This window comes from Camellia sinensis, chromosome 9 (genome assembly GCF_055761805.1).
Source record: "Camellia sinensis isolate YWXY chromosome 9, ASM5576180v1, whole genome shotgun sequence".
Lineage (NCBI taxonomy): Eukaryota > Viridiplantae > Streptophyta > Magnoliopsida > Ericales > Theaceae > Camellia > Camellia sinensis.
The window spans coordinates 36,958,758-36,983,480 of NC_138969.1; the positions used below are offsets into that span (position 1 = coordinate 36,958,758).

At 36.4% G+C, this 24,723-nt stretch overlaps 1 protein-coding gene and 1 pseudogene across 2 annotated transcripts; both read right to left on the minus strand.

The window, feature by feature from the left end:
* Positions 1–7,782: 7,782 nt before the first annotated feature.
* On the minus strand, positions 7,783–13,300 carry LOC114323488 (glucose-6-phosphate isomerase 1, chloroplastic-like). Of its 2 annotated transcripts, none has more exons than XM_082888630.1 (8): positions 12,459–13,300; positions 9,807–9,929; positions 9,626–9,724; positions 9,428–9,524; positions 8,451–8,655; positions 8,287–8,355; positions 8,117–8,203; positions 7,783–8,003 (listed from the first exon to the last, which is right to left on the minus strand). In XM_082888630.1, the coding sequence occupies exons 1-5, from the start codon at positions 12,519–12,521 to the stop codon at positions 8,618–8,620; spliced, it is 420 nt and encodes a 139-aa protein (XP_082744756.1). In that variant the 5' UTR covers positions 12,522–13,300; the 3' UTR covers positions 7,783–8,003; positions 8,117–8,203; positions 8,287–8,355; positions 8,451–8,617. The 2 variants fall into 2 exon arrangements, with proteins under 2 accessions (XP_082744756.1, XP_082744755.1); XM_082888629.1 differs by having other exon boundaries at positions 9,441–9,524; positions 12,459–13,037.
* Positions 13,301–14,812: 1,512 nt separating this feature from the next.
* On the minus strand, positions 14,813–24,444 carry LOC114290631 (phospholipase A1-IIgamma pseudogene; annotated as a pseudogene).
* Between the last annotated feature and the right edge of the window lie 279 nt (positions 24,445–24,723).

A 24,723-nucleotide genomic window follows, 5' to 3' on the forward strand; every position in this document is an offset into this window, starting at 1 on the left:
TGGAGCTATCACTGAAGTGCAAGCGGAGCGCAGCCGAGCTTCAAAAATAAATAAATAAAAAAAATCGTAGCGCTAAAGTGAGTAAATAGAAGCAAACACTCACAAGCAAAGCACCAAAGTGCTAAAACGGAAGTCAAAGCTCAAACAGAGGTTGGAGACAACGTCTACACGTCAAGCATCCGCAAGACGAGTAAAGCGTTTTCGTTAAACCGCTGTGAGTATTTCTTCCTTTGGTATTTTGCTTTCATACTTAGTGCACAGAGTCGGAACTTGTTGTGTGTGTTTGGGTAGTGTATGCAAGGGCGTCGTTCTTGTCGCCCTGAATTGTGGAGTTTGGACCTTGAACTAGAAAGGACCCTTAGGAAACTTAGGACCTCTGCCCGTATTCCTAGGCTTGAATATTCATACATTGAGCCATTAGAGATGGCAGATCCTAATGTCCCGGATGTGCCCAACCGGACACTTAAGGATTATTTTACACCTACTGCATATACATCACCATCATGCATCCAATTGCCCAACACCACTGCTGCTCATTATGAGATTAAGTACAGCACCATACAAATGCTCCCATCAAATTTTGGCACCGTTGAGGTGCGAGATCCAAAAACTGGCCACACTTTCAAAGTGAATGGCCAAAGATTGAAACCATATATAGAGGGGATTGGGAATGGGGATATGATTGAGTCCATTGCTTTGATGGACCCATTTTACTATGATTGATAAATTGATTTCTTGTTCTCTTTTCTTTCCCTTCTATGCGATTATGTTTTTCTTTGTTCTCGTTATGCTTTACTTGCGTCTAGGAGACTTTAAATCCTCTAAAGGTGTAATTCCTTTGGTGTTTGCCGTGCCCGAACGGCATCTGACGGTCTGGTATAGCCACCTAACCGTGTTTGTAGTGAGTTCCTAGGAGACCAACTGAGACGGTGGAAACTAGAGTTCGAATGGCAAAGCCTAGAACACAAAGGTTTGGGATTTTCGAGACTAAAGCCTGGTTTAAATACCCAGGGGTGTGGAGATTGCTTCAAAACTACCTCGGCTTGAACTCTGTATGGCAGCCCCATAGGTTGAGGTAGCTTTATGCGCCTCGATTCTAGATACCAAATCAACCTAGTCTGTCACCCTGTTGGAGAATAGGGAAAGTTACAAATACAGTTAGGGAGAAAAGTAGTACACGTGGTTTTCGCGTGAAGATCATACCTTTAGTGGGCATTCCGTATGTTCTTTTGTGCTATATTTATTCCGGATGTCAATTGAAGGTAGAAATGTTTATTCTCTGTGTTTAAAAGCATGCTTTCATGTTTATTTTCTGTGTTAAAAAAAAAAGAGGTTATACTTGTTCACTAAAAAAAAAAAAAAAAAAAAAAATCGCGCGGAGTTGAAATCGCCGCACGTGCGGGAAAATTTGGCAAAATCACAGTTGCACTCTGCTAAATAAGCAGGTGCGGGAACGACGTGCGTTGACCAGCCGTACGTGCGGCTTGACTCCCGCACGTGCGGGACGAAGAAAATTAAAAAAAAAAAAAAGAAGAAGAGCGCGGGGGATGGAATCGCCGCACGTGCGGCCTTGACTCCCGCATGTGCGGGGCGGAGAAATTTCAAAAAAAAAAAAAAAAAAAAATTAATTTTGTTTTGTTTTCTTATTATTATTATTTATTTTTATTTTCATTTACTAATTTTTTTTTTATAATTTTCGTACCCAAAAAAAAAAAAAAAAACCGTTATCTAACACAACTCACTCTTTCCCAATTACTCTCACTCTCACATTTCTCTCTATCTCTTTATCTCTCTCTCTCTCTCTCTCTCTCTCTCTCTCTCTTTACCCCCACAAACCCACCTTCTTCTTCTTCTTCTTTTTCTTCTTCCCTTTTCTTTTTTCTCTCTTCTTCCTCACTACCATCGTCTCACCGCCGGCATCACTTCCCTCTCCGTCCGACGAATCTCCGGCGACCACCATTTTTTTCTGGCGAACCTTCATTCTTTTTCTCTCTTTCTCCACTTTTTCAAGGTAATTTTTTTCTTTTTTTTCTTTTCTTTTTTTTTGCGTAGATTTGTGAAGGTAGGAATCAATTTATAGAGTTTTTGATTTTTTTTGATTTATTTATTTATTTATTTTTTATTTTTTTTATTTTGATCTCGTGTTCATCTAAAAAAAAAAAAATGCTTAGCCATGACTGATCTACTTATTTTTAGTATTTTTAGTGGTCATTATGATTTTTTTTTCTTTTATTTTCTTTTATTTATTTATTTATTTATTATTTTTTTTCATTCTTATTATTTTTATTTTATTTGTGTTCCTTTAGTTGTAGAATGCATGTTTATTTGTTAAAAAAAAAAAAAAAACTTCATAAACAATGGTACTAACACTAATCCTAATTTAGTTTTTTTTTATTTGTTATATTTGTTTAGTTTAAATTGCTTCGTAGTGATTCTGGGTTAGTTTAATTAGTTAGTGAAATTTGGTTTTATTTTTATTTTTCTTATACTTGTGTAGTTAATGATTTTATTTTTATCTTTTTCTATGATGTCATTGTTCATATCATTACTAAGTAGTTTAGTTTTTATTTTATTTTGTTTTCTGAAGTTTTATTTAATTTTCTTCTCTTCAATAAAAAAAAATATAAAATAAAAAAAATATAAAAATAAAAATAAAAAATAAATTAAAAAAAAACAAAAAATAAATAAATAAATAAATAAACATGTTTAGTTTTGGTTGTATGATTCTATACTTTAGTCTATTTTGTAGTTTAGTTATTTTATAGTCTAGTTTAGTTTAGTTTATTTTATAGTTTAGTTAATTTAATTTAACGACATTTTACTTCATTTATTTAATTAATTTCGTTTTTACATAATAATAATAATAAAAAAAAACAGTGGGAATTGCATGTGGTACATTAATGGGCAAATTTGTTCTTTCATATTTTATTTGATTCTCATGCTGGTTTCATGGGTATCTGTATTTATTATTGGTGTGTGCAGGATATGAGTCGCCGTGTCTCTGCTCGGGCCTCCAAAAAGGCCAGGGGTGCATCCTCTTCGGCACCACCACCACCACCGTCACCAACATCCTCGCCACCACCACCAGGTGACTTGCCACGGCCGGAGTGGGCTTCACGCCCTCTTCACAAGCTCATGCAGTTCAACCTACCATTTTTCCAGCGTGACGAGGACACTACTAGGGCTATTGAGTAGCTCCGACTCCGGCAACAGTTGGGCATTTGCGCTGTGACCGCACCCACTTATCCTCGTCTGGTACGCCTATTCTACCAGAACCTGCATAAGACACCCACTGCGGTTGGACTGCTCTCTAACATTGATGGTCATGTTGTCCACATCACCTCAGCCATGATTGCCACAGTGTTAGAGTTTTTCGCCAAACCGGAATATCAGCCTTTCCCGGAAGTTGAGGATCGCCAACCCATACATCGCCTCATCCAGCAATACTTCCCGGGAGCCCACGGTGACACCAGTTTCACATGCTTGCGGCGGAGCAAGCTACCTAGCCGCTTGCTTTTCCTTGATTCCGTGGTCCATAAAAATGTCCTTCCACTTGGGCATCGAGCTGAGTGCCGTTTGGAGTTTGTGCAGGTTTTACACAGGTATCAGCTTGGCTATCAGGTCCCGCTTGAGGATTTCATTTTGCTGCATTTGCAGAAATTTCTACGTGAGGCAGTTCGGCCTACTCCTATGCAGAACCTGACTTGGCCACTACCATTCACCAATTTGTTGACACTTGTGTTTGAGCTGAACCACCTCCCCATTGCTGAGGATGAGGAGATTGATAGAGGGTATCCGACATTCGGCCGGCGGGAATGGCAGCACAGCATATCTCGCATCCCGCAGCCGGTAGGTGCCCCAGTTGATGAGGCCCAGGACCCCGTACATGACCACCCTGCTCATCCTGTTCCCCCCGTGCCTCGCCAAGGGAACCCACTCTACATGACTCGCGAGGAGTACTTATAGCTTCAGCACTCTGTCGATCAGGTCCACCGTACTCTTCGTGATCACCACCAGAGTCTCATGGAGTTGCGCACGGATTTTCAGGCGCATCGCGACTATTCTCAGGAGCGCTTCGATCAGCTACACGCCGACAACCTCGCCATCCGACAACAAGGTCAAGATGACGCCTTCGAGACGAGCGCTTTGATGCAAGCCTTGTTTGCCCAGCATTTCCCACCACTACCACCACCGACTTCTCCGTAGTACCCGCCTGTATACTGCTTTGTCTCTTTTTCTTTTATTTTTATTTTCCTTTTTCGTTTTTTCTTTTCTTCAAAAAAAAAAAAAATAAATAAAAAAAAACATAAAAAACACAAAAAAAAAAAAACAAAAAAAAAACAAAAAAAAATTTGAAGTGTGTATATGTTACTCTCTGCCTACCTGGATGTGCACCTACAATTCTGGTAATTTTCTCTCATTTCTCTTTCCTTTTACATTAAGGACACTGTTATATTCAAGTTGGGGGATGAGGGTTATATTTTATTTTGTGCATTCCTATTTGGCTCATAATTCATGCTTATACCTGTTTCACTTGACTGCATTACTTCACCTGATGTGACTTTTTGCTAGTAGGGTGATGATATTTGCATATGTTATTTGGAGAGCATAGTAGACTTGTATGAAAAGGATTTATTGGGTAGATACTTGCATGCCATGTTTGCACGAGGAGAGTTGTCTATGTTTGTGATTTTAGTACACTTGTCATGAGTATGTCTTAATTCACATGAACACACTATCATAGCGGTGATCTTTTTATTATAATCCCTAGTGTACATCATTGATAATAGCTATAGTTGCAGAAAAGAATAAATGAGGAGCCAAGATTCTTAAAAAAAAAAAAAAAACGCTTGACTCGTTTGGGTTCGTAACCTTTTTAACTCGAGTTATTAAGCCCGTAGGGGTGTCTTTACACCTAATGCCCTAAAACCATCTGGTTTGGGAGTTATTGGCCCAAAACTTTCTACATGGGTTAATTAGAAAGCTTAAGGGACTTGGACATTGCACAGTTAAGGAAAAATAAGAAGAATGACTTGTTCGGATTCGTAGCCTTTTCAACTTGAGTTATTAAGCCTGTAGGGGTGTCTTTACACCTAGTGCCCTAAAACCATCTGGTTTGGGAGTCATTGGCCCAATGCTCGTTACATGGGTTGATTAGAAAGCTTAATGGATCAAGGCATTGCACAGTCATTTAAAAAAAAAAAAAACTTTTGAAAATCTTGGCTGCAACAGGTTAGTTTTTCTGTATATGATGGGTGTTATTATGAGTTACACTGGGATATTATAGTGGATAGTTTACTAATATGGAGATTGCACTTTACATCGAGGGTACTCATGACTTGTCTACTAGCATGCACAAGTATAGGGAACTTTACTTTTGTATTAACTGAATTGTGGTTTTGACTCAATAGGTTCTTTCATGCTTGTCCATTGTGTCTTTAATGACTCATGATGTCTAAATATCACACTGTAGTGGCAAATAAGTTGATTGTTAGGTGGAGTAGTGTAGTCATTTGTTGTTGAGTATATATGACTATGTTAATATTTGTGGGTATCATTTCTGGAAACCCTCACGAGACTTTACTCGTCCACTTGGGGTAACCTTGTGGTTTAAAGACTTGTTGCATATGCTAAATGCAACCGTTTTCCCACGAAAGAGGAAATAGATAGATTTTGTTTAATTTTATTTTATTTTACTTGCTTGAGGACTAGCAAGTAGTAAGTTGGGGGATGTGATTAAGGCCGAAATGTACATCATTGAGGCCGTTAATTAAAATCTCTTAACTTCACTTGCTGGTCAAACTGTATATTTTATATGTGTTGAGTGTCAATCAGGTTGTACATTGTCGGAGCATAAAATGAGCAAAAAGATAGAATTTGGGCAGAGTTGACTTTCTTGCACGTGCGTTGACTTTTCCGCACGTGCGTTGACTTTTTCTGGGAAAGTCAAACTGACGTTTTAAACCTGTTTGGACGAGATTGGAAGTATAAAAGGGCAAGTAAAAGGCTGGATTAGGGTTCGGAAGTTGTTTTGACCTAAAGGGACAGGCTAGGGTTTGGAAAGGAAGAGAAACAAAAGCTCCAAGATGTCTCCCATGGTGGTTCCTTTTCCTTCTACCTCCTTCCACTCCTCCATGAGTGGCTAGTCTTCTTTTCTAGGGTTTTGAAGAAACCCTAGCCATGTAATAGGTTTTTCTTTTTTGATTTTATATTATGTAAAGGTTTGAACCATTGTATGGTGTTTTAGAAATTCTTTATATATAATTTTCATTATCTTTTCAAATATTTGACTTTCTGTGATTGTTGAATATTATCCATACATGAGTTTTTTATTCCTTCACATTCAAGGTATGGGACAAACCATGCTACGAGGAACGAGTCGTTTCACTACCCTAGTTTAGAGTGAACGATTCGTATTACTTGAGATGGTTCGTGCTCGTACATTGAATGTGATAATCTTCTTGTTAAATGCTTTGAGCTTGTAGTTGCGAAGCATTAATCCGTTCAAACCATAGCATAATTAATTTCAATTGGAAACCCTAATTATGTGGTTAGTGGTGAATTCTCTACCCTAGGATTTTTTCCCAATTTAGTAAATCCAATTTCATTTATTCTTGATAATTTAATTCATTAGTTTAATTTATTCGTTATTAAATTAGGTTATAAACAGCCAATCTTTTTATCAAAATTAATTTAGGAATTTGACAATTAAATTAGTTTAATTTCACAATAGTCCCAGTGGATCGATACCTGGACTGGCCATTATTCTGATTGAATTTGGTATAGTTTAGTATTTAATTTTGGTGTGTTCAACGACCCATCAGTATATGTTGTAGTGAAATGTCAAAAATTCAAAAATAATTTTTTGGTGTGTTGTAAAGTGTGCTCTTTTCACAAAATTTTCTCAAAAATATTTTTAAAATACGTTTTTTTGTGTGTTCTAAAAAATAGAAAGCAAACGGACAATATTCTTTCACTATGATCAGGTCTATTGGATTAATGAAACATACTACCTACCAACTGTTTTTTCGGCAAGCAAGACTTATTACAAAAAATAAAAAAATAAAAAAGAAGCCCTAAAGGTCGATGAGCAAAGCTCGAAGGAAAGCTCGACAACAACATCAAATCCAAAACCTAAACTACTACACAAAATTCCACATACACTCATGGCTAGGTTGATAAAACATAATTTAATTAATGAAACATTTACTTATGAGTACATAAACAACTCCAATTAGATTATAGAGATTAAGTTTTGATCAGTTTCTCAGCCACATTAAATATCAAGAAATCATCATTTTGATTATTTCGCTCATGGTCCATCAATTTCCAAGAGCTTACACTACTAAAAAAAGTACTTTTTGCGACCGCTACAAGCCGTCGCAAATAATAAAAAAACAGTCGCAAAAGACTTTTTGCGACGGCCCATGCGACGGCAAATGGGGGTCGTGAATGTGGGGGTGGCAAATACTTTTTGCGACCGCAAAATAACAGTCGCAAACTATTTGCGACTGCCTAACCTACTTATAGCGACTGATATTTTGCCGTCGCAAAAGAGTTTAAAAAAGGCCTACAATGTATTAGCGACCATCTTACCGTCGCAAAAAAAAAAAAAAAACAAAAAAAAATACCTACAATCAGATATATTATATATATATATATATATATGCAAATATTATATACAATAAACGTAAAGACATATTTGCAAAAATCTCAACATTCATAAATGTTTGGTTATAATTGAAACATAATTTTGGAACGTAATTTGCCAATATATAAATACTTATTGAATCATGAAATATAAGCAATTCTAATATTAGATGTTAGTAATATATTCACATCAAAGAATTTTTATGAGGAATTGTCGAATAATACAGCTACACTATTCAAATAAATTACTTCTAAGCAATTCTAATATTGGTGACCCGGAATTACCAATTATGCAAATCAAAACTATTGTTGCGGTTGTCCCCCATGACAAATACAAAACCTTCAGGCACAAGCTGCAGAAATAGAAATTGCAAATTTTAGTCCAATATGGTAAATGTTTTAGGACTCTAATAAGATTAATGATAAGAAATTCACTTTGATAAAGCAAAGAAGCAGGAGTTCTTACCACTGGTTCCATTTCATAATCAAGTGGTTCCAAAATGAAATCCTCTTCTTGCACAATACCATTCACCATTAACTTAACATCATGTACCTATTAAGGCACATAATTACTAAACATTAGATGTCAAGATGAAGCACATGGGATTTTTCAGTTAAATGAAGAAGAGAACTTACTTCAACAAAATCCCGTTCCTTTGCAACAATGCGCTTTATAAACACATCACCTCAACTATAGCCGATTTCCTACAAGGCGCACCCAAAAAATACATACAAATGTATTAGTGTCTAATGAATTGATCAAAATATTTTATTTGTTACTTTGAAGATGAGAAACACACCTGAAGAATTGGAGGCACCTTAAATATCACAATATCTGAAACTTCAGGCTTTCTAAAGACATAGGAAACCTGACCACCAAATATATCAGGAAAAAAATCAACTCAAAATATTCAAAATCCAGTCAAACATTGGAAATCTAGCTAACCATCCCTCAATTCTTGCAGTGTTATCTAATAATGAATTCTCTTGTGTAATTGCGACACCCTGCACAATAATAGATGAAGCAACAAGTCATACATTTCGCAGTCAGGAAAAAAATATACAAACAAAAAACAAAACATCTGGCTTATGGCAGCATAACTCAATCCCATTCAGCTAATTTTGCTAAGAAATTTGTTGAGGATGTGCAACAAGTTAAGGGGATGGACTAACCAACCGGTTCTCTAACACTTGCCAAGTGCATCCCAGAAATTTGGACTTTGTTACCAAGTATAACATGAAGACAATGATAATCAATTATAGCTAAGCTACACACCATAAACAAATCCCAAGGGTAAATCAGTATTAAAAGTAGCCATGCCTGCAATCAAGTAACTATACATACAAACTTTTCGATAAGTAGTTGAAAAACTATATCTATGTCTAAATATATATATCTAACACTCCCAACACTTCTAAACAGCAAATGTAGTGACAAAAAGGAAGAGTGTATTCAAACCTCTAGGATAAACAACAAAATCAAGTCACTCTTAGGACCTATAATACAATTTAAACATCCCTAATCCATACGAATCAAGCCAATTGCAAAGACCATGTAGCATGAAAAGTAAGAAAGTCTGAAGAAAAAAAGTTCCTTGTGCATAAGAGTCTCAGACATTTGACCATAGTGGACAAATGGACCCAAAAATTTTGGCAGAGCTAAAAGCTAATCAGTAAGAAACTTTACTCTATTTTCAAACCAATAATAATAATAGGGAGTATATTTCATTTACACTCTGAAGAGCTGAGAAAACTAAATAAAAGCAGAAACAAGAACCTGAGATGAAAACCTGTTTTGCAAAATCCAGGCCAGCTTCACGGAATGCTTTTTGTACTTCCAATAAACCATTTCTTGTTTCTGGAGTGCCTCCACTCTGAGTAGAATTGGAACCGGAAACATATTAGCAACGTGTTTTGAACTGTGATTTGTGACGACTAACACAACAGCAGCAAAAAAAATGACTTCCATGCAGACCTTTGATATAACTATTACAAGCGTAGAAGCCAACTCAGGGCCAAGCTGTGCAATCTGATGATCAATGCCAGCTGGATCTGTATTGTCAATGAAACTTATCTGCAGAAAGGACAAAAAATTGTGACAAGCATTAGAAACCTCATTGTAAAAACAAATGTTCCAATACAAGTTCATTATATACCTTGAGAGGAGGATTATCAGGAGCCAACGCCTCTGTAACAAACTGTGGTCCAAGGGCAGAACCTCCAATTCCAACAGAAAGTACTTGTGTAAAGCGACCCTCAGGAGAGGTTGGGGGCTTAATCTATGGTTTTAAAGCCAAAAATAAAGCACGGAAAATTGTTAGAAATAGAGCTCTGCCAACAATGTCATGCAGAAAGTATCGTAACATCCTAGAGATAGTAATGAATTAGAACATGTTTATGAAACAAATCACATTTACGGGGCAGAAGAATCAAGGGTTATATAGGAACTAGTGCATGTCTGTGTATAGTACTGACAAATAGAACAAACAAGGAGGATCCATAAGTGCACATTAAAAATATTGCATTTGTAATTTATTTGGAATAAATGCATAATAGTACTCCCTGATCTTCATACAGAAAAAAGAATAACAGGAATTCAGCAAGTCTCAAGTTTCCTCTGTTTGATTCAGTAATCCAAATAAGCAAACCCTCAGTGCATAAAAGTGGATCAATGGCTCGTGATAGAACTCCTCACACAGCTAAGATGCAGTGTTAAGCAAATTTTAGTTTTTCATCCTCCAAAGTATTAAGTCACAAATGGGTCAATGGAATGAATGTTTCCTTCCTTCCATCTATTTAACGAGCGCTCACAAAAAAAGAAAAAAGAAAAAGAAGAAGATAAACATAAAAGAAATGTGATTTCCACCAAAACATAGAAAGGAGTCAGTATAATCAGTTCTAATAAGCAGCCAAATCAACTTCCAGTTCATGCCTCTCCAGTCCATCAAGTAGAACCTTTTAGTACTTATGTCTCGTTGATTATGGCCATACAGTTGTGCTGGAGCTTTAAAAAAAAAAAATGGCGAGCTTAATTCTGCCATTCTGGGATGAATTTTACATTATTGAAGCTGTCCATTAGTCAATAAAAAGTGGCTGTCTGTTCTTTTATTTTGCACATGAAATTCAATCATGACAAATTAAATGCATGCATGAACATCCCATTGGCATGCATTATGAAGTGCTCCACTGCGTATTATGAGGCATTTGAAGAATAAATTAATCTCTCCATTGCAATTGAAAAAAGTCACAACTCATTTCTAAGGCAAAAGCAGGAGCACATGAAACAAATCAAATGAAATGATGAACTCAAATCTAGAGAAATCTACATAAATCACCTATGCTTGTTCTTATGACATCTTATTACACGTCTCAGGCTGTATTTTCATTATCACATTCACCAATTGAGGGAGATAGAAAAAAACACCAATTGTCTTGGGTGGTAAAATTCTAAATTTCTAATACTAATTACTACTCTGCTCAGTTCTAGAAATGGCACCTAATACTCCACTGTAGTCTTTGTTGTGCACTCATGTAAATTCTGCAATAATGCTATAATCATACATATATATTTTTATGACAGGACTCACTGTCGTTGAGTATAAATTCTGCAATAATGCTATGATCATACATATGTAAATTCTGCAATTATGACCATACATATATAAGAAGAGCAATCTCTAGAACAAAACATAATAAAACAAAACACAGGGGATGAGAAGAGCAATCTCTTGACCCATTCATCAAAAAACTGCAGTAGATAAATTAGGGGAAAGCACATTGCCAACATGTCAACATCCACTAACATAAGGCACATTGAAATATAATCTCAACAAGTTAAAATGCATGTAAATATGGCTTCAATTGAAATGATCCAAGGGAAGAAGAAAGTGTGAACAAAGCCATTCTCTACTGTAAATTGTAACTAAATGAAATGAAACCGCGAAGAACAAATCGAGACGCTTGTCCCAATAATTCTTCATTGTGAGTAGAATCTCAACCTGAAAGCTAAGGAACTTCCTGTCAATAGTAGCACATAAGAGTAGAATCTCAAATGCATACTATAACTAAAATTACATAAGCTAATGTGCAGCTGTCAAGGTATGTATATCGCTTCGCTAGAATGTATAAATATCGGGCTAATCTAAAATTTGTCTATAGAATTTTACTAGCATGTGACAGGTACTAGTGGAGTTGTCAAAAAATGAAAATAAATAAACAAAAGGGAAAAAAAATTAAATAACTACTGGTATGACCATCATCAAGACAATCATTCTTGAATTTTACCCGCTTCTAGTAATTAATCAACAAGGGAATTTGAATTTTGCTACTTAGATGGATCGAAAAAATTTAATGTTAAATTTGATAATAGCTAAGCTGTAAAATCTATTAAGTCCAAATGTGGAACAAGTGTTAGTATAGTAAATGATGGTCATTTACTATTTTTGTACACATCAATAAAAAGAATGAGTTTGCAAAGTATCATAATGACAAGTGCATTTTATAGTTCAAAAAGTATACCAAATAAAACCAATGGCCCATGAAAACGTTTAGTAAAATTTATAAAATTGAACATCATGAATAAATAGAGGGTAGGAGCTGCTCTATAAATGTATTTCAAGTGGATTTAAAAAGATGAAATTGAACAATTTAATCCAAAAATAAAAAAATAAAAATAAAAACAGTGGCAGACGTGACATTGTATTTAATTACAGCAATTACATCAAACAGAGAGTATTTATAGCATTGGAGATCAAACAGGTGAATCATTCTAGGTCTACAATACCAAAATTGGAGAGAAGAATCTTTACTTGATCAACAAAATCGGAGCCTGTTGCATACTCTGTAAGCATCCCAATAGCAAAACCAAACATTGCCCATCTGCTCAAAATATATAATAAATAAATCAAATAAATCCCAAACAAAAAAACAACAGAGAAGAAAAGACCAGGTCAAGAAATTGCCTTACCCCTACAAATATATAAATTGATTAAGGGAGCAAAATGCAAATTTATAAAGGATCAAAGCAACTGAACTCAAATTTGGGTAAGTCCATTCAAACAAATCAATAAAACTTCAATTTTTATTCGAATAATACCAAGCAATAAAGTATATATAGCACATGATTCGTGACTTCAATTCCTTGAAAGTATTTAAAAAGGAACTTCATGAAAAAGTTGTAGAATCCTTTGTAAAATGATGCCATTGGCAGCTTACTTGAACCCAGAAGTTAGGTCAGTGGCAATACAAGAAAATGCATCGTTGTGGCTTATGATTCTTTCACAGTCAAATGTAAAAAGTTCAACGTCCTAAGAAAGAATGCAGTAAAGTAAAACAACTACAGAAACGTGACACCAGAACCCGTGTACCTCACTAGGAGGTCAAGGTTCAAGTCTTGCCACAAGCAAGACTCCCTATCCCATGGGCTATGTACGCCAATGTATCCAAAAAGAAAAAGAAATGTGATACCACTGTCAACTTACTCCACACGCTCTGGTTTCATTTTACTACTATGAAAACATAAATTTTCGGGAGCCCAATAGTTTCATCACATGGGTCACTTCACACTGAATAGCCTAAGAAACGTTAATTTAATTTTTGATTATTGCTCATAATGAATTAAGTCATAGTTTCTTGTTTACTTTTTGAAGTGAATGAATTTTGTTCTTGAAGTTAATGGATTTTCTTTGGTGGCAAAACATAGCTGACTTCCATTATATCATTTCAACCGAAGTAGCCAGTTGGGCGAAAGCAAACTGACTTCTCTTATACTGAAAATGGTTTTATTCATTTCGTTAGAAACAGAGTACAGATAATTTGACTGTGATATATATATATATATACATATATTAATAAATAAATAAAATAGACATATACAAAAACAAGAAAGACATTTACAACCACAGAATTGCAAGTACTGAAATGATCCCCACAGAATTGCAACCATATAAAGATGTGAAAGCTAGCTCTAATTCAAATCAATCAAGACTGGCTTTATATACAAGCTGATGCAACAATTGATTGTTGTTAATGCACAATGCCATTATCATAATTCCATGGGATACGGGCACTTGAAATAGTTTGCAAGGTTGAAATCAATTAGAGCATCTCTAATATTGATTAAATTTGAATCAAAATTTGATAAAAAATTTAATCTGATATAATATTTTGTTGTTTTGGAAATAATATTCACGATCACTTAAAAATAAATAAATACATAACCAATGCATGAGCAAAATTGTATTTGTGAATAAAGAACTGAGCAATTGTAGGTTTAGGAAAATGAACTATGCTAATTGTTATAGGACATCAAAATATTCCCTCAATATGTCTATTTGCCTCATATTTATATTTTCTTATAGAAATGTTGAGGCTTATCAACTAGAGGAAGACATCACTCATACAATATATAATGCACATTTTTTCCCTATCCGTGACAGAGCATTATAATCAGTAGCTTGTTTTAATACATAACAAGAGCATGTTGAAGATAATTTCAATGATCTAATTCTGAATATGAGAAAACCGTAAGTTCAAATAATAATTCCAGAATTCGATCCACAAAAATGAATATAAGTAGATAGTGAAATTTATATATAGGTTGCTATGATCACCTGTAAATGAAAATCAAAAGCTGAACTGTACCAGTAGAAACGAGTCGTGCTCGGTTATCTCAGATTCCTTCACTTTCTGTACACACAACCTGATCGATCGAGAAGATTGCAGTGAAGATTGCAGTGAGATTAGTGGATAAGCAAGTTGAATCGATCATTACACACAACTTGATTTCTGTACACACAACTTGATTTCTCGGATCATTACAGAGAAAGTTGAATCGATGAAGATGTGCTTAGGCTTACCGATTATGAAATCTTCAACAGTTGTAGACTTGAGAAAGTTGAATCGATCGACAGATTCGAGCGAGAGAGGCAGATTTTGAGAGGGAGAGGGAGAGGGAAAGAGCTCAGATTTGGGAAAAAAGGGGGCGGATTGAGAGGGGGAGAGAGAGAGTCAAGTTTTATAAGATTTTGATGGTAAAATAAGATAATGATGTCCAAAAATGATTGGGTCAGGAAAATGAGATGGTAAAGTAAGATTTTGATCACTAAAAATGATTTTTTTGCGACCGTTCAATAATCAGTCGCAAAAGTATAGACGCCAAAAGTCATATTTCTAGTAGTGTTAAGAACTCATCTTCTTGATTATCTGGCTCATGGTCCATCAATTTCCAAGAACCGTCCGCCTGTTGAACCGTGCCTTTGTTCTTTTCAACTTGCCAGGAAGTTGGTACTAAATATTCATCCTTCAATGCATCCAATGATTTGTTAACAAGCGCAATATCGCGTTTAACTTCCAATTTGAATCCTCCTTTTGATCCTTGTGTACCTGCAACACCATGTAGGTAAGCCTCCAAGTTATGCCAACTTTGGAAATTTCCAGGACTCTTCAAGTACTCTGACTTGGTAGTGTTAATGGCCAATATGTCACCCACGTTTTTGTAGCCTATCAATGGAACAATATCAAGGGCATTACGAACACGTAGAACTCGAAGATCTTTCAGCCTTGAGAAGAATTTTTTGAAGCTTGAATTTCCGACTCTTGGGCTTGCAAACACAAAGGCGGTGACAAGATAGGCCTTGTTTTGTTGGTTTCTAGATATGTTCAATCCGTTAGCTACTATGTCAACTGCATTTAGGGTTGCAATTGCTGCACCCAAACTGTGGCCAACTATAGTTATGCTGATTTCTTCATCCTTGTATTCTTCTACAAGTCTTTTGACCTCTTCAAGAACCTAAAATATAATATGATGAAAATACAATGTTAGTTTTGACATTTTTCTCAAAAATTAAAGAAATTCTTGTCCACTACCTCAATCAAACAATAATGTTAGGGAGCCAGAAATTACCATAAAAAATGATGAGAACATAAAATGTGTCCACATTAATGCTGCAGAGCCCAAAAAAGTTACCCAAAAGTGTTGAGAAAATAAAATGTGCACACCACATTCATTCAAAGTGTGCCCATATCACACTAAGTTTGAATCTGTACATGTTTTTCATTTTTGGCAATCTTTTGAGTGCCTATCTTAGGCTCTACAGCTTTTTCGTTCTTAAGAGATTTTTTTTTGGGAAAATAAAACTTTATTGATGAAATCCAATGTACACCAATAAAGAGAAGGCTAGTGTAAAATATTACTTCATACATCAACGATTTATCAAATTTACCTGGTCTCTAGCACTAGCATTAGTGAATGTTGATCTTGGATCATTTGAAGTGTAAATTGAGTAAAATCCTTGATGCACGTTAGGATCATCATCTTCCTCTCAAAGTATCTTTGAAGGTGGGACTAAAGAAATTTGCAAGTCATTAGCCCATTCCAAGGGCTGGATTGTTCCTCTCCAGGCAATAACAATGTCTCCTCTCCCCAGCTTAGCCTTTCCTTCATCTGTTGAAATCACAACGTATCCCATCCAGTTCGATGCTTTGCTCCATGCCTCTCTTGATAAAGACTTCAAGATGAATGCATCAGGGACTTGGGTTGATGATGTTGCGTACAAATATTCAGTCACGCAATACTTCAATGGATTTAGACCCAACTTAGCAAAGAGGTTCTTTTTTGCATATCAAGTACTTCCTGCATATTTTGACAACTTATCAGAGATGAAGTTGTCGTAAGTTGCTTGAGCCATTTCTTCGTAGTTAATGATGTACTGGCGGAGATCAATATCTAGAGGGTCCAATAGGTCCTTCCAGTTATCTTCACCACTTAGAACCTGTTGGGATATACCTCCTTATTGGAGTGTGGGACCCAATTGGTTTGTTAAGGAATTTTAATTTGGTTTGGTTTAGGTATAATATATTTTAATATATTATATCTAATTTTTAGAGACCCAATTCAATTTGGATACAATTAGAGTTTGATAAAACAAACTCAAGACTCAACCTTATATATATATATATGTGTGTGTGTGTGTGTGTGGCTTTGTTATGTTCATCCGAAGCAGAGGAGAGCGGCAGCAGCAAATTTGTTTCGGCAACTGTGTTTAGTGTATAACTCAACTTGGTGGGTTTCAATTGGGATTGATTGTTGCTCTGGGTTTGACATGGTCAATCAAGAATTGGTGTCATGACCCGAACTCGCCCTTATGGGTTAAGGCCATAATCGGCCAGTAATCCTGAGATTACCTACGCCCTCAAACCAAAATAGACATAACTCATCAGAGTAAAGGGGCCAAATGGAAGCAAAATTTAAAACTTTGTCTATAGAGCTGTGCTTACATGGCACATCAAAACAAACCATACGTATAGACATTAATAACTCACAACAGAAATACAGTAGCATAAATTCTGTACAAACAAGATCATCCAAAACTAAGTCAACCCATGAAAACTATATACAGACATATTCAGAAACTTCGCCAACATGACAACATAGAATAAAATAACAAAAAGGCGAAGACGGGTCTCATGTGTGAGACACAAGGGCTGACTTTCCAAAACCTTTGTTGTTCCACATAGACTTCACTGGAGCTGGGTTTGGACTTCTCTGGACTCACCTACAAACACATGAATGAGCGTGAGCGATAGCCCAGTGAATAATATCAAATACATAAGTTATACAAACGATATACAGAACAACATGCTCCAAATGGCCTTGGGCCCAATTCATATTTCTATTTAACATATATATACATAATTTAGGTCAAGTGACTGTGGTTCCAAACATACTGGCTTTTGGCCCATTTATGTTTCCATAACAAACTGGCCTTTAGCCCATTCAGACTTTTATTCGTGTCAAAACAGCCTCTGGCTCATTTATTCATGTCAAAACGGTCTCTGACCCATTCATTCATGTCAAAACAGCCTTCGGCCCATTCATTCATGTCAAAACGGCCTTCGGCCCATTCATTCATGTCAAAACGGCCTTCGGCCCATTCATTTATGTCAAACGGCCTTCGGCCCATTCATTTATGTCAAAATGGCCTCTGGCCCATTCATTCATGTCAAAACGGCCTTTGGCCCATCCTTTCATTCATATCAAACGTTTGTCCATAATGCAAACTGGTAGACTCATAAGGCTTATAAGGAAATAAGCAATTGGACAAATGACAAGTTTCAAATATCGATATTACTCACAGTGATCGGTTGGTTGGTTCGCCCTGGAGTTCGACCCTACATAGTCCATGAACACAAAAGGGTCACTAACAATTCAATCTGTTCTTAAATTCACATTTTTCACTTTAAGCTTTATTCATATCTCTTTAACTCAATTACAATGCTCAATGTATGCCTAAGAGTGCTTGCAAGTGAAAGAGAACGGAAAACGAAACACAGAACGAATATACAAAATTTCAGAAAACAGGGTCCCCGTTCGAGCGTGGACTTCCCCGCTCGAGTGGACCCAATTGGTCTGCAAAAGTGCTGGTTGCATCAAATTCACGCTCGAGCGTGAACTCAGGCGCTCGAGCGGAATGCCTGTCTACATAGCTCCCTGCTCGAGCGTGGACTTCCTCACTCGAGCGGAACCATGCCTGCAAAAAAATACTGGGAGCATGAATTCTCCGCTCGAGCGGCGGTTCCCCCCACTCGAGCAGACATCATAAATTCTGGGTTTTCCAGAATGGTTTCTGAGTTCAAATTCGACATTTCAATCACATTTCTTGCATATTATGGCTCCAATTTCACATATACTTGTAGTAACATGGTACCAACACTAAAATACATCAACATGGAGCTCAATTTCACAAATTGATCACATACATGCCCCAAATTAACTCAAACTATGCATTCAAGGTTTCAATTTTTAATAAACAACAAGCATGCCCATTTTGACTTTCATTTTCACTTCTAATGATGCAATTAGTGCTCATTCCCATGAAACTCAACAAAAACATGCTTGCATGTGGGATTGCACTTCCAATCTTTCATTATTCACAAATTACATGCTAGAATTTTGTGATTCCATAGGAGTTCTTCACATGCATGCACATATCAAGCCTCAATTTCAACAAAACCAACTCAAACCATGCTCTTGATCACAAACAAACCTTGAACTTACAAGATCACAAATTCAAACTTACAAATTCAAGATCAATGCTTACCTAGAGGCTCAATTCTTCTAATTTGGTCAAATCTAGAGTTAAATCTTCAAATTCTCAAGCTTGAGTAAAAAATTGCACAAGTCTCTCCCTTCTATCTCTATGGCCGGCCTTCTCTCTCTCTCAAGGCACCAAAATCAGATTTTGAGCTCAAGTGTAAGGATTAAATGTATAGTGCCCTTCTACATAAGTCCCCACTAAGTCATTATTTTAATATTAGATAATGGAGCACTGAATTGATCATTCTGAATCTAATTATTATGATCCGAATCAATTTTTCAATTAAATTTCACCGTACGCTCTAAAAATTATGCCAATCAAAATGGCGCGACCAATTTCGGTTTCTGTGGCCGATAAGGCCTTCGATTTAATTTCCAAAGCAGATAATCAAACAGATATTCCTACGGTGAATAGATAGAAATTCAAAACCACATATTTTCACATAATGGCACACAAAAATCATATTAGACACATAATCATACTCATATTGAGGACCAATTAACATATTACGGAACATGGGTATAACAATGGGTGCCTTGGTTTGTTGCTCTACTTTGAAGCGGCTGATTCGGTGTTCAATGGTGATTTTGTTCGTTATTTTGGGTCTTCTATAACTTTGTTTCTGAAGATTTTGATTCATCTATTTGGTGAGGTATTTCCTCTTGTTTCTTTGGGATTAATTGGAATTTAGCTAAGGGTGGTTTTGTGAGACCATTCGTGTCTCATTTGTAATTGTTTGGAAACTTATTTGGTTGATAGTGGAATCGAATTTCGATCCCGTGGACGTACCTCACATTGAGGGAATCACGTAAAAATTCTTGTGTTACTTTTGATTTAATTTTTCTGCATTAGTTTTTTTTTCCCATTGATTGATTTACTTGTGGGGAATCACATATTTTCCCAAACAACTGGTATTAGAGCTTACGGTTTATTGGGGTTTATTTATTTGTGTACATCAATGGAGGGGAATATGGGTCGCATGTGTAGCTTCAATGGAAACAATTGGGTAACTTGAAAAACTAAAATGGAGGACCTATTATTTTGTAAAGATTTGTATGGGCCAATTAAGGGTGATAGTGGCAAACCTGATGATATGAAAGATGATGAATGGAATAGGCTTAATCGAAAAGCCGTTAGTGTTATCCATCAATGGATTGATGATAGTGTGTTTCATCATGTTGCTATTGAAATTTCAGTACATGATTTATGGAAAAAATTAGAAGGCCTATATGATAGGAAATCAGCCACAAATAAAGCCTTTCTATTTCGTAAGTTGGTTAATTTAAAATATAAAGATGGCAGCCCCATTCCAGAACACTTGAATGAAATAAATAGTATTATTAACCAACTTGCTTCTATGAAAATTATTTTTGATGATGAGTTACAGGCTTTGATGCTACTTAGTTCTTTGCCCGAAAGTTGGGAAACTTTGGTTGTGACAGTTAGTAATTTGGCGCCCGATGGAGTTGTCACAATGGGCCAGGTCACTAGTGGTTTGTTGAATGAAGAAACTAGAAGAAAATTAGCGGGTTCCTCTCATTTGGAAGCATTTGTTGTGAGAGGCCGAAGCAAAACAAAGAGGAAGAGTAAGACTCCTCATGGTCGTGATCAACGTCACAACAAATCAAGAGATGGTTCTTTTTCAAAGAAAGACATTGAGTGCTATTATTGCCATGAGAAAGGGCACATGAAGCGAGAATGCCGAAAACTCAAGAACAAGGAGAAAAGGCGTGACAAAAGTGTGGATAAGAAGCAAGAAGACACCACGACAGTTACTATTGATGATCTCATGGTCGTTTGTGAAGATGATTGTATCAATTTTGTGGGCCAAGAGAGCAATTGGGTGATTGATTCTGTTGCTTCTTTTCATGTGACTTCTCGAGTTGATTTCTTCACTACCTACACCAAAGGAGATTATGGTTATGTTCGAATGGGTAATGAAGGTTTGTCCAAGATTATTGGCTTGGGTGATGTTTGCTTGGAAACAAATTTGGGCTACAAGTTGTTGCTTAAGAGATGTGAGGCATGTTCCCGACATTCGCCTCAATTTGATCTCTACTAGGAAGCTAGATGATGAAGGCTTCAACAACAAATTTGGTGATGTAATATGGAAGCTCACAAAGGGTTTTTTGGTGGTGGCTAAGTGTAAGAAGACTCATACACTTTATTCGATGCAAGGAAAAATTTGTAAAGGTGTTGTCAATGCACTTGAAGATGATACTTCTACCGAATTGTGGCACAAGAGGCTTGGCCATATGAGTGAAAAGGGGCTACAAGTTTTGCTCAAGAAAGAGCTTCTACCCGGTTTGAAAGGTACATATCTCAAAACTTGTGTTCATTGTTTGGCGGGTAAACAACATAGAGTTTCTTTTCAGAAAAAATGTTGTTTCTAGAAAAGAAAATGTTTTGGAGTTGATTCATTCGGATGTTTGTTGTCCTTTAAAAGTTAGAACACATAGTGGTGCACTTATTTTGTTACTTTCATTGATTATTATTCAAGGAAAGTTTGGGCTTTTCTACTAAAAACTAAAGATCAAGTTCTAGAAGTATTTAAGCATTTTCAGGCCATGGTTGAAAGAGAAACAGGGCAGAAATTGAAGTGCATCTGATCAGACAATGGTGGTGAATACATTGGGCCATTTGATGAGTATTGTCACAGCCAAGGTATTCGGCACCAAAAGACAGTTAAGAAGACTCCTCAACAAAATGGTGTTGCCGAGAGGATGAACCGCACCATTGTGGAAAGAACAAGGTGTTTGCTTTCACAAGCTAAATTGCCAAGATCCTTTTGGAGTGAGGCAATGAAGACAGTGGTTGACGTGATCAATTTGTCTCCTTCCTATCCTTTGAATGGTGATGTTCTAGAAAGAGTTTGGACCTGTAAAGATGTGTCTTATGAGCACTTGAGAGTGTTTGGTTGCCGAGCTTTTGTTCACATTCCAAAGGCTGAGAGGTCTAAGCTTGATAGTAAGTCAAGACAATGTAGTTTTCTTGGCTATGGGCATGATGAATTTGGGTATAGATTGTGAGATCCGGTCGACAAGAAAGTCATTCGAAGCCGTGATGTTGTGTTTCTTGAAGACCAAACAATTGAAGACTTTGGCAAAGGTGATCAACCGGAGCAAAAAATTAGTGATCTCATTGACATGGATCCATCTCCTTCATCTTCAGTTGATGATGAAAATGGGGAAGATATGCAGCCACCTATTGAAGATGTAGAGGATGATGCTAATCCTAATGAAGTTGAGCTAGAAATTGAGGAAGAGCATCTAACTCAAGAACCGCCACCACAACTTGAGTTGAGGAAATCTACATGGGACCGACAACCTTCAAGAAAGTATCCTCCCAATGAATTTGTGTTGATTTCCGATCAAGGAGAGTCTGAGAGCTACCAAGAAACAATTGAGCATACAAAGAAAGATGATCGGAAAAAGGCAATGAAAGAGGAGATGAATTTCTTACCTGAAAATCACACTTATGATTTAGTGAAGTTGCCTAAGGGGAGGAAAATTCTAAAAAATAAGTGGGTTTTCAAATTGAAGAATGATAGTAAGAATCTGAGGTACAAACCACGTCTTGTTGTGAAAGGTTTTGGGCAAAAGAAAGACATTGACTTTGATGAAATTTTTTCACCAGTTGTGGAGATGTCTTCTATTCGGGTTGTACTTGGCATAGCTGCAAGTATGAACCTTGAAGTTGAACAACTTGATGTGAAGACCGCATTTCTTCACGGTGATCTTGAAGAAGAAATTTACATGGAGCAACCAGAAGGTTTTGTGGAGAAAGGGAAAGAGAAATTTGTTTGCAAATTGAAGAAAAGTTTGTATGGTCTCAAGCAAGCTCTGCGGCAATGGTACAAAAAATTTGACTCTTTCATGATGAATAATGATTTTTCTAAAACCACTTCGGACCATTGTGTGTTTGTGAAAAATTTCCCGGTTGGTAAATTTATTATTCTTTTGCTTTATGTTGATGACATGTTAATTGTGGGTCAAGATTCTACCATGATAAACAGGTTGAAATTGGAGTTGAGCAAGTCTTTTGCTATGAAAGATTTGGGGCCGACAAAGCAAATTCTTGGTATGAAAATTGTTCATGATTGCAAAGAGGGGCTAATTTGGTTGTCTCAAGAAAGCTACATTGAGAAAGTTCTTGAGAGGTTCAACATGGATAAAGCAAAGCCGATTGGTTGTCCACTTGCGGGTCACTTCAAGCTTAGTTCGAATCAATGTCCTACAAGTGAGAAAGACAAAGAAGAGATGTTGAAAGTTCCTTATGCTTCAGCAGTTAGTTCTTTGATGTATGCCATGGTTTGTACAAGGTCGGATATTGCTCATGCCGTTGGTGTGGTGAGTCATTTTCTCTCTAATCCGGGTAAAGAACATTGGGCAGCGGTAAAATGGATTCTAAGATATCTTCGAGGGACTTCAAAGGTGTGTTTGTGTTTTGGAGATGGTAAGCCGATACTTGATGGGTTCACAGATTCTGACATGGTCGGTGATATTGATTCTAGAAAATCTATTTCGGGGTATTTGATGACTTTTGCAAGGGGAGCTGTGGCATGGCAATCTAAATTACAAAAATGTGTTGCTCTTTCAACTACCGAAGCTGAATTTATTTCCATTACAGAAGCTTGCAAAGAAGAGTTATGGTTGAAGAAATTTTTACAAGAGTTGGGTTTGAAGCAAGAAAAGTATGTGCTTTATTGTGATAGTCAAAGTGCTATTCACTTGAGTAAAAATTCTACTTTTCATTCGAGATCGAAACACATTGATGTGAGATACTATTGGATTCGTGATGTGTTAGATTCGAAATTATTGCAACTTGAAAAGGTTCACACAGATGATAATATTTCGGATATATTAACAAAGCCTTTGTCGAGGGACAAACATTTGAAGTGTCGAACTTTGACGGGTATGGTTGATGTCTCCACCTAAGTCAGTAAGGGGAGAATTGTTGGGATATACCTCCTTATTGGAGTGTGGGACCCAATTGGTTTGTTAAAGAATTTTGATTTGGTTTGGTTTAGGTATAATATATTTTAATATATTATATCTAATTTTTAGAGACCCAATTCAATTTGAAAACAACTAGAGTTTGATAAAACAAACTCAAGACTCAACCCTATATATATATGTGTGGCTTTGTTATGTTCATCCGAAGCAGAGGAGAGCGGCAACAGCAAATTTGTTTCGGCAACTGTGCTTAGTGTATAACTCAACTTGGTGGGTTTCAATTGGGATTGATTGTTGCTCTGGGTTTGACTTGGTCAATCAAGAATTGGTGCCTTGGTTTGTTGCTCTACTTTGAAGCGGCTGATTCGGTGTTCAATGGTGATTTGGTTTGTTATTTTGGGTCTTCTATAACTTTGTTTCTGAAGATTTTGATTCATCTATTTGGTGAGGTCTTTCGTCTTGTTTCTTTTTGATTATTTAGAATTTACCTAAGGGTGGTTTTGTGAGACCATTTGTGTCTCGTTTGTAATCGTTTAGAAACTTATTTGGTTGATAGTGGAATCAGATTTCGATCCCGTGGACATACCTCACATTGAGGGAATCACGTAAAAATTCTTGTGTTGCTTTTGATTTAATTTTTTCGCATTAATTTTTATTCCCATTGATTGATGTACTTGTGAAGAATCACATATTTTCCCTAACAGAACCCTCCATCTTTTAGCAATGTTGCTATTGTTGTCCATCTTGTTTGTATTTTTTTTCTCTCTAAACCAATTTGTATTTCAGTTTGTTTATATGTTATACTGGATGGGCTTGTGCTGCATGCGTTATATAGTGAGCTTGAGGGATACCATGTTATACTGTGCTTGGTTGCATTGACTATTTGGTTTGTTTAGTCTCAATGCATGACTGTTTGGTAAATACATTCTTGTCAAAATGACCATGTCTTGAATCCAATAAGGCTGCTAGGATAATTCAACCCATTCAAAAATTAGACATTAATATTTTGGTCAAAAATGAGG